The following is a 16,057-nucleotide window of genomic DNA, read 5'->3' as shown; positions in this document are numbered from 1 at the left end:
TCCGATGGTATTTAACAAGGAGCCTGCCAGCACTGCTTCTCCGAGTTAAACTGGTGGCTGTGCTCTCAACATAGAGGGACATCTTCCCTCAATATATTCCCTTTCTGTTCTGTTTAAGTTGTTCTGTTTAAGTTGCAATCATCTAAAAATAACCACACATATGTCAAAAATATATACCGTCCACCCAATGACATCATTTTGGTAAAAAGCAAGTAGTATAAGATTTGTTTTACTTGCAAAATCTGCTACTTTTGCTCCAGAAAAGAATTGTGACTGAGCCTTAACAGACAACATACTTTCTATAATGCATTAACAAGTTAGCCATGAGAGAACCTTAAATGTCTCTCCCGAGGGTCCTCTTATACAAACATGGTTTCAGGCACAACAGCCAAGCTCCTCCCTGAGCAGTGACAGAGGAGAACCGGACATACCACATACATAGTGGCTTGTCAGTGTCAAACAGATTAGCTACTAATGTATCATGGTATTATATTAAAGCTTTTGAGAAGCTGTTGTGTCACATACATTGGCAGGAGGACAGACTGCACTACCGCCTTAGGACCACAAAGGGACAGAGTTTAAACACTGAGAGTCGAGGGTCTCTTAAGTCTCAGAATCCCATACCCTGAATATCCATGTGAAATCTGGTTATTTGACACCTTAACACCCCCTTTTTACCCCCTTTTGTGCCCCCTTAAGATCTATACTTACTCGTTTTTTCACTAGTATATATTTAATTTTTTTACAACCTTGTTTATAATCATGGGTGCCATAAAAAATCTCATATAGCAGGAAAATAAAGATATTGATAGCATGTTTGAATATAACATTTGCTCATTACTGCACCTGTTTCACTCAGCTGTCGCCTCATGTATACAACTAAAACAGTTATATATAGATCAGGAATACACATCATTTCTATGCAGAAAATAGGAAATGTGTCTGTAAAAGTCAAAACATATACTGTATGATGTTCCTCTGAGGATTAATATTGAGAAGAATCTTAGCATTTACAATGTGCTCATGCAATCACTGTTTTCAACACAAACAGAGACTTCTGAAGATAATAGGACCTAAATGAAAGCATTTATTTGTTTACAGTTCACGTTTTTTCATGGAAGTAAGTTCCCTATTATTACATTATTATTATTAAGGGCTCTGGTGGAAAGCTTTAGAAAACGTACATGTTAAAAAACGTTGTAGTTTTAATTACTGGTGCAGTCAAAAGAAGAATGATGCCTTTAATTTCCCAATGTAACGCAGTATGCAGTAGTTTTTCAATACGACAGGGCAGAAGTGAGTGATTTGTGACTACTTTCATCAAAGCAAGCGTATTGGGCCCTGGGCTATTTTTTACTGTGCCAGTATGTTAAAGGAAACATTATAATGGAGCTTATTTTCATTCCCAGAATGCCACAGCAAATCCAGTGTTCCCTCTCAGACCTCCCCTGAGTTCATTAAGTGAAAAGGCTGTGTAAGGTAATTAAGATCAAATTGCAAATCAAGATTAAAAATAGCGCCTTACAGTCAACAGCTAGTGAGAACATTTTGAAGAAATACATTAGGAAGATATTCAATATGATAATAGCGTAAACAAAACGATATGTCTAAGACAACATATTTTAAAGAGAGTAAGAGAAGACTAAGAGAAAAGCAGAAATGGGTTTGATCTGTGATCTTGATCAGACTTTTTTATTGCCAATCAAAACTATACAAATACCAACCTGTAAGAACATGGACTGGCCCGCTTTCTATTCCTGAGCCTGTCATTGAAAGAAAAGGCTGATGCCAGGACAATGTCTTAAATTATAGGAAAATGATAAATACATATAAACCCTTTTACAAGACGCTTTTCTCCCATAGGCGACAACAAAGTAACCACACTTCCTGATATTAGTCATATTTTATTGTTAAAGTCTGGCAGTTATATAGCAATTAAAATATGTAAAAATTACCAAAGCCTGAGCAAGACAAGTATATTTTAGGGGACATATCTTATAGCACTGGACCTTGGACTTTTGGCACAGAGTCAGAGATCCATATTACTGACGAAGGCAGGTGCATGTAAGAGAAGGCGATCCTAAAAATATCCTTGAGGCTCCTTGTGAAGACCAGAAGAAACTTGGTCTGTCCTCAGTCACAGCAGTTGTGCGTCTAAGCGTTTCACTAGCCTGGTGTATTTATATATTGTTTTTATTGGATAAAAACTCACTTTTACATGATACGTTATCATAACAGAATAAAGAAATGTCTCTCAGGAAGATGACATTTATAAACGTTCTGATTTAAAGCCTCTACTAAATGTATTGCATATAAAGTGAAATTGTCTTCCTTGTTACTTTAGAACGCAATTAACAGCACTCAAATGCCAAGTCAATTAGTGGTTGAGTTGCTGTAATTGAGGTATGCCCATAAACCCATCTCGCCTGGCTGGAGCTGGACGCTGTGCTGTCTCACTCAAGGGCACATCAACAGATTACAGGGAGGGATATCCGTTACATTATCAGGTAAACACTTCCCTGTCTTAAGCCCCCCAGACTGTGAACAATGCCATGGGCTCCCTGGGCTTAATGAAAGCATCTCGTCTCAAACAGCACACTTGCCTTGAGCTACTAAAACCTATCCCAGAGGAACACATGCCCACCTAACAAGCCAAGCACTCACACACAGACACCAGTGGCTGCAAGATGAAAAAAGCCTGTTATTGCAGCTGTCTGTGGTCCCACTCCCAGCCTGTGACAGGACTAAATAAGACACAAATTAACAGGAGAATACTGTTGTTATAAAACCAGGAAAGATAATTTACATAAAAAGTAAACATGTCCCAGATTTCAATAATACTGTAAGTTAAACCAATTAAAACGAGTCTCAATAAAGAGATATGTATTGCTTTTAAATGTGTTGCCCCAGTGGTAAAACACATTGTATACAAGTGTAATGCAGATCAACATGCTCATCCAGTGAGCCTCATCTGCATCTCTCCATGGATTTAATGGCTTCTGTGGCATTACCATTAAGAAGCCTTTCAGTGTGAGCTGCCTGCTTGTCCATCACACCCCATATAAAGGCGTATCAAAAGTCAAATGTTTGGGAGCAACGAATCGCAAAGTGGAGCCTTCAAAAACGCCTGGGCACCCACACACGCCCACACCAAAAAAGTAGTGGATGTCCAAAAGAATCCAGTCACCCCTCCCTTTCCCATACATATTTGACAGGGCACAGTCAGGCATAGCCTGTACTCCAGCTCAGTGTTCAGTTAGGCACAGACGCTCTAGCCACTCTCCCACTCTTCTTGATTTTCATTCGGATTTGTTGGTGCCGAACAGCAAAAAGCAGCCATGGATGCCATCAAGAAGAAGATGCAGATGCTCAAGCTCGACAAGGAGAATGCCTTGGACAGAGCTGAGCAGGCTGAGGGAGATAAGAAGGCGGCGGAGGACAGAAGCAAACAGGTCGGCTGATTTTTTTTTTTTCTTATATGGAAAACTCAAAAACTCTTAGAAAAAGCAGGAATACATCAGCGTAAAGCTACTGCCCTTTAAATGGACCGCCAACTAAATACGGATTAATTACTTTTAATGGATAATCTCAATTTAATAATAACATCTTTCTTGATTATTGCGGATTTTAACACTTAATTTTAAACTTTTTGAGGATTTAAATCGAAAGAATGTTTATAGTCGATTTTTTTAAAATTAATTAATGAGACATTTGTGTTCAAGAATTGTTTGATAATGAATTGAATAATCGCATGTTTAATTGATATTTTATTTGTATTGTATTGTGTTTTTATATGCATGTATAGTTAGAGGACGATATAAGAGAGTTGGAAAAGAAATTGCGCATTTCTGAGGACGAAAGAGATAAAGTGTTTGAGGAGTTCCAAACTGCTGAGGAAAAGCTGCTGACTGCTGAGGAAGTGGCCACCAAGGTATAAGACCCTGACGTGCATGAGCTTCCCTAACTTTTCTGCTCTCTTTCCCCTGTCCTGTCCTCTCCTGTCTGTCTGTCTGTCTGTTTGTCTCTCTGTCTCTCTGTACGCACTCCTGCGCCCGTGCGCGTTCACGCACCTCCTCGCTGATCACCTCTGAAACTATCTGCACTGAAACTCGCCTCAGCTTGAGGACGACTTGGTAGCTCTGCAGAAGAAACTGAAGGGAACTGAGGATGAGTTGGACAAGTACTCCGAGGCTCTTAAAGACGCTCAGGAAAAACTTGAGCTGGCTGAGAAGAAAGCCACAGATGTAAGTAAAAAGGAGTTCACAATGGCACCATTCCTGCACCACGCTTCTTCACACCTTCATTTCTGAGTGTGGCAAGCGAAAGTTCAACACCATCGAGAAATAAAGTATCTTATCTGTGACCACTCAAACTATAACACCAAGTGGACTTTTGATATTTTGTCTAAATTATTGTTGAACTCTCGCTTGATGTTCACTCATCACTTGAACAATCACTTACACGTCTGCCCAAAGAAAGTCAGAATGGCTGTTAAAGTTAAAAACTCATTATTTGTTTTAAATACAATTAACTAATAGGCTAAGTACTCAGGCATAACATGTATTGTGTAATCATCATTTGTATTCCGGCCAAGGTTTTCAGTCTTAAAGGTAATTACGCTGAGTAGGCTAAGTGTTTTTCAGTGAAGGAGCCTGTGCGTCTCGTCTTCCTCAGAGCAGGCGCGTGGATAAATATAGCCCACTGCTTTATATGGTCAAGATAGAGCTCACATCTGTGGCTGTGCTCTTTGCTTACCACAGGGGGAAAACACTGTTTCCAATCAAATCGCCCTGGGAAGCGTACGCATTTTAAGAACACAATAACTTACCAACAGAAAACCTAAATAAATAATACGTCTAAAATAGTTTCCACTTTTGGACAAATCACAGGATATTAAAGGAAATAACTTAAATGTTGACATTGTTGATGTTGTGACCTGCTTAGGAGAACATACACTTTAGATCATTGTAAACTTGTTGTTCATGTTAAACAATCGCTTGAACGACCGAGTCAGTGTGACTGCATAAGTACAAGTCAATCAAGGAATCAATCTGTTCTGTGGGATCCAGGATAACCCGTTGAACTAATCCTTTAATTGGATTCCTCCGGCGAGTGTGACTACTTGACAGTGTAGTGATTTCAGTCTGTCACACTTGGTCCTGTATTTTATTCCATATAGCTTTATATATGGAGTTTTTTCCCCCTAAATATTCCTATAGGGAGGTTTAAGTATGGCTGTAGTGCTCAAAGGAGTTTAACTACTACTTAGTTTTGTATGATCTTGTTTTTTCTCCTTTCATATTCCAGGAGGGTTTACTGTGATATTTTTCAAAGTCTAAAACGTAGCCTGTAATTACTGTATTCAGTGAAGAATAAATAAATGGCCTGTAGTGTTGCACTACCATGTGTAATGCTCACAGCTGACCCGCAGAGGGCGCTGCGGCTCTGTTCGCCTGATTATCAGTGCATTGACCGGGTGTGTTCCACTCGTTAAAAATGCATTGTTGTTACTTTACATCAATTAAGTATGACATTTTAATTTTTGAATGGGATGATGCAGCAACATTTAACTATGTAAAGCTTTCCTTAAAAATGAAGAATAGATATTTTTTAGAACTATTTTGAAATCAGCAGTACTTCCTGGACAAATGCATTTCAGTGTGCGTCTCCAGAAAGCTCACGCACGGTGCAGCTTCACGCAGCTCAGCAGCACCATCAAGGACGTCATCTCGCTCCTTGACAATTTCTCGGAAATTGTGCTGTAGCTTATTAGTGTAGTCTCTTTTAATAAACAATGGCCGGAACTATATCGTTGGAGGCGGTGAAACGAAAGATCAAATATTTGCAAGGTCAGGCAGACAATGCTGAAGAAAAAGCCGAGAGATTACAGAAGGAGTTGCTTGTGGAGAGGAAAACCAAGGGACAAGTAAGCATATTTAAAGCGTGCAGCCATATAGGAGCTGCTAATCAAACGTTAAATTACCCATCTTCCTCTCGTAGTATTTTCTTGTATTTTACGCAGTGAGATAGCGGGATTTCTGTTGATACACAGCAGTGAGTGGTGCTGCAGCTGAGCTTTACATGGCTTGCATGCAGTGCCACCAGAGTAGACTCACTGAGGGTTGGATAGCCTGCTGCTCCGGGCTAAGCGTTTATAATTGGTAACGTTAGGCCGCCGATGCCCAGGTCAAAGCAGCTGAACAACAGTGGCCCACAGTATCACAGTGTTGCCTTTATATTCCTTCTTACATCTCCTGTGATGCACTTTGCTGTTAACGGTCCCATTCAACCTGCTTTCCAGTGACTTCCGGTTGCATTATTCTGCAGGCACGCCAACCGCAGGTTAAACATTTGAATGAGCTATTTTCAGAAAACAGGAAGTTCAAATTAAACTGTAGATTTAAGGTACCAGTGTGCAGTGTGAGCTTGTGCTCTTTGACGTGTCCATATAAGGACAATATGTTTACACGGCTACCAAATAGTGATTTCCCTCCGTGTTTAGGTAGCTGCTGTTATCTTGACGGTAAATACATCTATGTTTAGGGGCTTATAGTAGTCTGAAACTCTCTCTAATTTATGTTAATCAACAGTGAGGAGTTGTAAACGCAGTTAAAAGCATTGCCTCAGTATTTATAGGTTAAGAGTAACTTCCTCCTTGTTACTTCACAAACTCAGTTGCACTTTGGTCTACCAGTGCACACTTTGAACAGCAGGCGAAACAGGCAGGACAGTGCAAGTCTCTTACCTGCCAACAGCATACTTACTATTACTATGACCTACTTCAGCATTAAGCAGAAGTAGCTACAGGTTTACTTTCTCCAAAGATGCCAGATAATCTAACCAAATGTTGCATATGTGACCGGTTAAATTAAACGTAAATGTGTCTAAGTCGGGGGAGTTTCCTCTGTATGTGCACCATGTGAGCAGTCATTGACAATTTTAATTGTCTCCCTTTTGACTTGAGCCTTGTTAATGTTCTCTCAGGGGCCTGTAATAATGAGGCAGGGTATTAAACCTTCTTTCAGCTTGGGAAAATTGTTATCATTATGCAAAGCCAATGAGGAGCAAAGGTGAGACTCCTGGGACGGCTTTTCTCCCAACAGGTGTCAAACAGAAACACTTTCAAACAACTCAACAACCCCTACCCTTTTAGAAAAAAACTCAAATTCACCACCTGCTGTTATTCTTTAGGCAGCGTGTATGTGTGCACTGATTTCCAGGTTGTTTGTTAAAGAGTGCGTCTTTCAAGAGTTCTCCTTACATGCTCTTCTTCTTCCCCTAGGCTGAGGCAGATGTCGCTTCACTTAACAGACGTATCCAGCTGGTGGAGGAAGAGTTGGATCGTGCTCAGGAGCGTCTGGCTACTGCCCTGACCAAGCTGGAGGAGGCTGAGAAGGCTGCTGATGAGAGCGAGAGGTGGGTCCTTATGACCAGCGTAAACTCAGTCCTCTGATCTCTGCTGTTTCTCTATGTTGTGCAGAGAAAGGGGGGTGTTTCCATCCCTTTGTTTGGGGTACAAGCAGAGCCTCTGTGCTGCAGAGCTAGTTGTTAACCGTGTAAGATAATGCAGTCATTTCCCAACATCCCAAAAACAAGATATTTTCCCCCTTTTTCGTGTCAGAAAACAATAAGCCATTCGCCTTAGAATGTTATGTTAAAGCTTTACCTACCAGCTTTACTGTGCACCAGACATGCGTCTCCTCAGGGAGACTGTAGGCAGTCAGGTTTCCTCTCCTGACTCCTAACATGCCTTGACTGTTCTCTCCCACAGAGGCATGAAGGTCATTGAGAACAGGGCCATGAAGGACGAGGAGAAGATGGAGCTGCAGGAGATCCAGCTCAAGGAGGCCAAGCACATCGCTGAGGAGGCTGACCGCAAATATGAGGAGGCAAGTTTTCTGCCACTGTTGGCCACCCTAAAAGACTTCTGCAACATCAAAACACACTGATGCTCATTTAGTGCAATCATTGTTTCTATTACAGTTATTTAAACTTTACAAGATATGAGTTAAATAATATCTTAATCCCTAAATTCTATTTCACTTTTTATTGTTAGATTAGGAAGCGTTTTTACCCAATTATGAAAACATTGTTTAAGTTTCAATCCAAAATCACCAATCATATGGTTCCTGCACACTTTGTTTTATTTTAGCATTAATAGGCTAAATAAACTTTTTAATAAATTGTCCATAGCAGACTAAAATGTAGTTGTAAGCACACATAAGAATATATTAATGTAATTGTCAACAACTATGACTCCTGTGGGCGCCCATATTTAGAGGCTGGTGTATATCTGATAATGAATGAAAACATGATTTAACAAACTGTTAATCATTAATAGAATGTAACTTAGTACTTTTACCTAAGTACTGTACCTAATAACATATTTAAGGTACTTTACTTGATTATATTCATTTTTAGGTTACTTAATATTTCTACATCAATACATACATATGCAATTTAGAGCGGAAACAAGTCATTGATTATGAGATTAGTTAATACTTGAAATGTGAGTATTTTTTACAGAACTGTAGTAGTATTTTAACTTGCGGCCCTCCACCACAAGTAGTTGTAATAATATAAAATGCATCTTAATAGAAGGGGTTATAATTGTTGACAATTACCCTACATAAATACAACCTAAAATGCTATTCTATCAGATACATTTAAAGTAAAGTGTTTAGTTCTTGTCTGTTAGAGAGGTATACTTTCACTTGGAAGAAAAACCCCGTAACCCATCCCAGTTGTGTCCCAGTCATCAAATGTTGGTTGAGTTGTAACACTTTGTGTGCTGCACCTAAAGGTTGCCCGTAAGCTGGTCATCATTGAGGGAGACCTGGAACGTACAGAGGAGCGCGCTGAGCTGAATGAGAGGTAAGACTTTTCACACTTAATCTGCACTTACACTCGCTCGTGCACTGGCATTTCCACAATTTAAGCTTTAAGCTCTAATACACACAGTATCAGACGTGTATCCAGTTGAACTTTGTGTCCTGTGTTCTCACTGTGTTTGCTGATTATTTGCATGCTCTCCATGGTTTGAATGGTTTTGGCTTGCACACGTACGCCGCGCCCACTAACAGACGGGCTCGGACAGCGGATGATGAGCTAGGGGTTATGGAACAAAGCATGAAATCGCTAAACTCCTCAGTCACTAAGGTACTACAAACAAAAACTAACCCTACACTAATGTCTCTGATGAGTGGCTTCCCACTTCCAGCTACTGCTGACTGAACTCCTGCTTTGCTTGCTGTGCTTCTTCTTTTCTTTCTTGTATGCTCTTTTGCTTTGGGAATATAAGAATATTTCAAACCTATAACATGGCAGAGTCTGCAAGAATAACATTTAATAGAAGCATGATGTTTAGATACACCATTAACCAAATTATTGATTTCAATGTAACCCACTAATCTTCAAGTAAATACAACACTCATTGTTATTCTGATATGCCTGCTGTGTTAAGGCACCCTAAGGTACTTGGGTATCCCTCCTAGTTGAATCCCTGTAGTTCTTATTTATCTTGTTTCCTCTCCCCCTCTTTCTTTCTTTCTTTCTTTCCTCCCACCTGTTTTGTGTCCACCTCTGGTTTTGTCCACCCTTACTTCCCTCTCTTCTCCTCCAACCCCCCTCTCTTCTCCTCCAACCCCCCTCTCTTCTCCTTCGCAACTTTATCCCCTCATCGTAAAACAACAGCAAATGCTCTGAGCTTGAGGAAGAGTTGAAAACTGTGACCAACAACCTGAAGTCACTGGAGGCCCAGGCTGAGAAGGTGAGTGCGACCGTCTGGCCGAGTGCATGCTGTCAAACCCCTGAGCAGAAGATCCTGGGGAGCAGAAAGCATTCAATTCAGTTTTATATCATAATCCATATCTGTTAGAACGTATTAAATGTGTCTGAATGCACTTAGACATTCAGAGTTTGACTCCTATCATTGTTTTTGGCCCACAGTACTCACAGAAAGAGGACAAATACGAGGAGGAGATCAAGGTCCTCACCGACAAACTCAAGGAGGTAAAGTTTCACAAGACCTTATCTGGGAGTCCAGAGTAATGTGTGCAGGTCACATGTGCTCTATCACACTTGGAGTGTTGGACTCACTCATAAATCTTTCTCTGTCCCACAGGCTGAGACTCGTGCTGAGTTCGCTGAGAGATCAGTAGCCAAGCTTGAGAAGACCATTGATGACTTGGAAGGTATGATTTTTCCGCCCCTCCCCCGAAAATGCGACTCTGGTTGTTTTGAAACAGTTATTGTTTCAGTGGTGTTTTTTTGGCTGACAAAGGCTAAGTGCTTGTTTAAAAAAATCTATAAAAGGCCCACGTTATGCTTTGTCTTTCACTCTATTTCTGCTTCCCTCTTAATGCCATCAGGGCTCTTTTTAAGACGGCATCATACTTTTGTTGTTCTGACTCTTATCCTTTTGTCTATTAGTGTAGGTGTAGGGTATTTGTTTATTAGTTTCAAGGTAGGGAAATTGGCTTTGATGTTTATCTGAGATCAGGCCGAAATGTTAACTCATAGCGAGGCCTGAAGGCAGAGAGTGAAATATATGGTCCATTTATTCATGGCAATCCTTTCCCATACTTTTGTTGCATTTCCATTCTATCATTTTTCTGGTGTAACTTTGTTTCCTCTTTCCCTGTTTTCTGTTTTTTTTTCTGTCACCTCTTCCTCTCTCTCTTGTCAATTTTCTGGATGCTTCACCCTTCACCTCCTTGGCATACGCTCCTTCACCTTTGCCCCTTCCCTTCACCCCTGGCCCACCAATAGATGAGTTGTATGCCCAGAAACTGAAGTACAAGGCCATCAGCGAGGAGCTGGACCACGCCCTCAACGACATGACTTCCATGTAATTTTCAACTGGCTGTGCCTGTTTGTTTTTGCTTTCTTTCCCTGCACCCGTCTTCCCTGTCCAACAGCTATCTTGCCTTTTATCTTCTCCCTTACATTTTCTTTTACTAAAAACAATGGGTACATTTACCCATTGCATCCGTTTCTACACTTTAAATGGTGATGAAGCTATGGTTTATATAGTCTTAATGCTTATTGTCTTAAAACAGACATTGTGCTATCCCGTGTCTGTGATTGAATTCAGATTTAAATCATTTCAATTCACTCAAAGTGGTTCCCCCCTCACACTTCTTTAGTAGTGTGGTTGTGATGATACTGTATGCCCTTAGTGTCAGTATCTTTGGTGTGTGAAAATGCTGTAAACTGGACTGAAGGAATGTAATGCATTGTTGTTTTGGTCAGTCTATGCATTTTTTAGTTCTATAAACATTTGGTGACAACACAAGCAATGCATGCAAGTTGCCTATTGAAATGTTTTCATCTGTCTTATGAAAATATTTCAATGACTCTGATTCTAACTCCTGAGTGCTTCCTGTTTCCTCTTCTGCTAACATGGTCTACTTCTGTCCAGAAGAAAGGCCTCCTGTGTGTTTGTGAGATCTTTGAGTGTCACTGTTTAGCATCACTGTAGTTGAGTCTTGCTAAATGAGATATATTTCAAATATTTGAATATTTGGCCATTCTGTGGGAGATGGACAAAGCCCCCCACTCCTTGTGATTTTGCAGAAAAGTTTTGATGTAATCAGAGGAAGGAGTTGGTCTGACCTCTAGATTGTGTATGTCAGTGTGTGCTGCCTCACAATGTATTGCCATTGTGAATTTGTAGTGTAGTGCCATGACTACACATATTGTAGTGTGCATCTCAGAGTCCCGTAGCTCCCTCTCCAGCCCCCTGGTTCACTGTTCCTTTTCTCTTCCCAAACAGATAAATGTTTTACACCTCATCAAAGACGCTTCCTGCCGGCTGAGTGGCATCTGTCTGCTCTCTCCAGCCATCTCTCTATCCCCCATCCCTTTCTGTCTTTGCTTTCCTTTCTTCCTTATGTTTTCATCCTCATGTCAAAGTTTATTGCATCCCATCACTTGTACAGAATCCTAGAATCTTTCTGCATTGTGTAAAAAAAATAAACGTCCTTCCTTCTATGTAAGCTGTATCTCTTTACTCTGTCCTCTTTTTTTTCTTTTTCATTTATTTATTTTCAAGTGGTCCTAATAAAACCAGGAAGTCTTGATTTTAAGTCTATGTTTTTCATTCTGTTTCTGTATCTCAGCACACCATTTGTTGGGCTTTCCCATGCTTTTCTTAATTCTTGCTCTTTTTATTTTCTTCAAACATTGTTCTGTGGACCTGAGATAAAAGGAATATCACAGTGGTGCCATGAGCACAGAAAGCTAGAACTAAAGGTACTTGAGCAAAAGCTGAGCCAAGTTGTCTTCTCTCTTAGTGTTACAGTCTGATGCATGCAAGTTCTTCCACATTAAGCGCTGTGACACAAGGAGCTGACTGGAAAGTGTTGGGAATTGTAGGGAATTGTTATTATTATTATTGGATTATCAGGGAGATTGTATTGAAGTAGAGGAAAGGGATAACAGTAGTGGACAGAACAGTATGTTAGATGTGTTGAGCCTCAACTTGTTGCCGGAAATTGGATTGAATGAAAATGCTATCAGTGATCATGAGACATTGGTTTTGTATGAAACGCGGTATCCTGTCATATATTTAAATAAATATACAACAACACATATTGAGTCTTTTTATTAAAGTCCTTTCAATTTCTTCAGGAAAGCAGGAAAGCAGAAGTGAGCAATGATTTGGTGTTGTCTGTTTGGAGACGTTATAATATAAATGCTACTGCAGAATAGTTAAGCCACATCCTTTGACTCACTTGTGAGGGAATGTTGTGACCAAATTGGCTAACGAAGATAAGTATTTATAATTTGTTGTTCCTTTTAGTATACCATCTACTTTGAACAAAACATTTTAAGATGCCATTTAAACCTTTCACCTTTCTGGGTTAAATCTGCTCATCCTCCGTTTTCACTCTTCACACTCTCCCACCTTGCTTTACCTTCTGCAGAGGGGAAAAAAGGGTGGATTGCCAAACCCCCCTCAAAAACAAGGGCATAAAAACACTTTGATTCAGTCATTCAAAGGCTATTCAGAGACTGTCAAAGTGTTTATAAAGATTTACAAAAGTATCTGGTGATCTGTTCTAGAGAAGGTAGGTATCAACAGGCATTTTCTCTTTCCCTCTCCTCCTCTGATTTACTGTCCTCTCTCTGTTTTTCAACTTGCTTTCTGACTGCAAAGATCGCCTCCACCAGAATCTTCAGAAAAACCGTCTGCTCACTAATGAACTACGTGTGGCCTTAAATGAGGACTAAATTGTGTGAATGTTTTGTGTTTAACGTGTGTTTGACAATCTGATCCAGAGCAAGATCCAAAGCTCTTCCGTTTGCACTGTTCAAGCACAATGCCTGCACTGCTTGAAGTCTGTGTTACTGTTCGTCATAATGTGTTTTTAAATTAAATGATAATCAGGGATTAACTCAAATATATAATGCTGTAGGCTAGTATTATAATCTTACACAATAACCATATTTTATGGATTGTTGTTGTGCGTATGTTTATTAATAACATCGTTGTAACCTGTTTGCATGGTGGCTTGCACCTCATAGTATGAGCTTGTTTACTTGTGTTGCAGCCAGCTTGATTATTAATTTAAACTGACTCACTTTTGTCTGTTGTGTGAGATTAAAACTTCTTCATTTTAATGTTCTAACAGAGAAACTGTCACAAGCTAAAGAAGAGAACCTCGGTATGCACCAGATGCTGGACCAGACTCTAATGGAACTGAATAATTTGTGAAAGCACAGTCTGACCCCAAAAGCACTGTGGTTTTGGCTTTTTGTACTTGCACCTTGCTTCACCATAAACCCCTCTTCTCATACCTTGGCCATGGTGGAGATGAAACAGCCAGATGCTTTTCCTATTGCACCGTCCTGCCTTCAGCGGAACTCGACCAACAAGCGAAGCTCAGGGGAAGTAAAGCTTAACCATTCCCTTTGATGAAGCCTAAACTGAGAAACAAGATTGTTTTCACAAGCAACACGTTTTTAATCTTGTAATGGTGTCCGCCTTTTGCAAACCTTGAGATAGTTCTTTTTTTGACAAGTGGTGAAATGAAATGTGCAACATTGTTTTTAACACCTGCATTGAAGCTGATCTGGTACATTCCATTCCACCTTGATTATGCACATACTAAAGGACAAAGTGGAGAGATTTTGCTCTTGGTTAAACCTCAACATTATGCACATTTTGAATTCTGTAAGACAAATTATGTTTAAAAGATGTATGCTTTCCTATAAGAAGCTTTTATCACTAGTGTAAGTATACACTGACTACACCTGTCAGCTTGTATACTGGTGCTATAGTATTGTTTAGCAGTGACGGAAAATGCTAATGCATTACATTCCTATTCTTTAAACCATAGTTCAACATTTTTTCATCTTGTCTCCAAAGTATGATTTCAGTCAACTGGTTGTGCATTTTATTAGTGTTGATGTCTCAAGTGTTTATCATATCTGAAATGTACAAATTATAAAAATTAATAAAAGCACGTTCTGAAAGTTTTCTAACTTTGTTTGTGATACATACAGTACATAGTGTTGTTGTCAATCATAGTGATGACCGAAATTGAAGGCCTTTATACATTTTTGGGGTGATTGAATAAAACCTGATCCATGCAGAGGAAAAGGCAATGTATTCAGGCGACTTCATCTTCCCCCAAAGAGGTGTCGAATGCGTTAAATGTTCTGAACAAATGGAGATCTGTTCATTTTGCAGCCTGATTGCATTACGCATGACTCCCTTTTTGCCTGGCCTTTCAGTTTGACTTCCAGCTGGAGGAACACATGGTCATGTGTCTCCTTGGTTCACTGGAGCTCACTAAGCATCACTGGGCAATATCACTTCAGTTTAAGAATAACCAAACCATGTACAGTAGCAATGTTGAAAATAACTGCCTTTGGTTGAGTAAAAATAGTAAAATCATAGTCTTCTGTTTCAAATAAAGTGAAACAATGTTATATTAAATTTGAGTCACTGGGTAAAACGACGTGGAATTTATTGAAAAAAAGACAATACAATCATGTAAATAAATGTAGCTTTATTGTCCCTGAAAGGTCTTTGGTGTTCATAGTAACCCAACAAAATGGGAGAAATAGGTACATTAACCAACAACAAAAACACTATCAGCATTAAGAAACTACTGCACAATACTGCAGATAGGCCTACAATAAAAAAAAACAAATAATAGCAAACATTAGAATCTCTAAAATCCAATATAAAGAGGTGTATTCTGTGTTTTCTTACTAGTGATACATTTGGTTAGAAAATGTCACTGGTTTACATTGTAACGCCTGGTCTGTTATTTTTCTAAATATTTATGAAAAATTCATGATATTTTTTCAATAATTTCCACGTTTTGGGACCCAGCACCTCAAATGTAATATTACAATTAAGACACACCTTTGTAATTTTAGATTTCTGCAACCAACTTACTAAAAACCAACTAACTAGTCTATTTAAACTAATATAGGAAAATATAACTGACTATAATAGAAACATATTATACTCACTTTAATAATATCATTGTGTGATTCGTATTTGCTAATGTTTATCTATATTTACTACTTCTCACACTTCTTAGCTAAGCTTGGGGAAATTCCTTGTTAAGAAGATGTGTTGCTATGTATGTTGTTAGTTTCAGTCTATGTGCACCTACAGTATGACCTTCAACTCAGGTGAACTTCCTGATATGGCCTCCCTAACTTCCAGAATGCTCCTTTCAGTATCACCAAGCTCAACCCCTCCCTTTCTCCTCTCTCTCTCTCTGTGTTTAAATATGCAAAACAAATTATATTCTTCGTCTTTCACTCTGCAGACTGTATGCTCTCTGTAGGCCAATGACTGACTGGGATTTCTTGAAATAAATCAAATAAGACAAAGACAGCTGAATGCTCTATCCACATTTGACAAATACCGCCACACTGACTAACTCATACAATAACGAGTTTGACAAGAAGTTGAATTTCATTTTAAAATCCAGTATCGTGTGAAAATGAACACTCCCAGACTTACAAAAGTGTAATTAAAATGGTCAAGTCCATTCTTGTTATGGGGTGAATCGATGAATCCTCCCTC

The 16,057-nt window shown here is 39.4% G+C and overlaps 1 protein-coding gene across 8 annotated transcripts; it reads left to right on the top strand.

Moving 5' to 3' along the window:
• The first annotated feature begins 3,188 nt into the window (after positions 1-3,188).
• On the top strand, positions 3,189-14,484 carry tpm1 (tropomyosin 1 (alpha)). Of its 8 annotated transcripts, none has more exons than XM_034233547.1 (10): positions 3,189-3,452; positions 4,119-4,244; positions 7,283-7,416; positions 7,772-7,889; positions 8,804-8,874; positions 9,694-9,769; positions 9,949-10,011; positions 10,124-10,193; positions 10,771-10,849; positions 11,777-12,089. In XM_034233547.1, exons 1-10 carry the CDS (start codon positions 3,339-3,341, stop codon positions 11,778-11,780), a joined length of 855 nt encoding a protein of 284 aa, XP_034089438.1. In that variant the 5' UTR covers positions 3,189-3,338; the 3' UTR covers positions 11,781-12,089. The 8 variants fall into 8 exon arrangements, with proteins under 8 accessions (XP_034089438.1, XP_034089441.1, XP_034089445.1 ...); XM_034233554.1 differs by lacking the exons at positions 10,771-10,849; positions 11,777-12,089 and adding exons at positions 3,806-3,931; positions 13,638-14,484 and having other exon boundaries at positions 3,203-3,452; XM_034233548.1 differs by lacking the exon at positions 4,119-4,244 and adding an exon at positions 3,806-3,931 and having other exon boundaries at positions 3,209-3,452.
• The last annotated feature ends 1,573 nt before the right edge of the window (positions 14,485-16,057 follow it).

Source organism: Gymnodraco acuticeps, unplaced genomic scaffold (genome assembly GCF_902827175.1).
Source record: "Gymnodraco acuticeps unplaced genomic scaffold, fGymAcu1.1, whole genome shotgun sequence".
NCBI classification, from domain to species: domain Eukaryota; kingdom Metazoa; phylum Chordata; class Actinopteri; order Perciformes; family Bathydraconidae; genus Gymnodraco; species Gymnodraco acuticeps.
This window is presented reverse-complemented; position numbering and strand designations above follow the sequence as displayed.

Bases quoted from the DNA above. Each gene is read 5' to 3' on its own strand.
- tpm1 (XM_034233554.1), top strand. From the start codon at position 3,339: ATGGATGCCATCAAGAAGAAGATGCAGATGCTCAAGCTCGACAAGGAG. The intron at 3,932-4,118 runs GTATAAGACCCT...AACTCGCCTCAG, and splicing joins CTGAGGAAGTGGCCACCAAG to CTTGAGGACGACTTGGTAGC. The intron at 10,012-10,123 runs GTAAAGTTTCAC...TCTGTCCCACAG, and splicing joins TCACCGACAAACTCAAGGAG to GCTGAGACTCGTGCTGAGTT.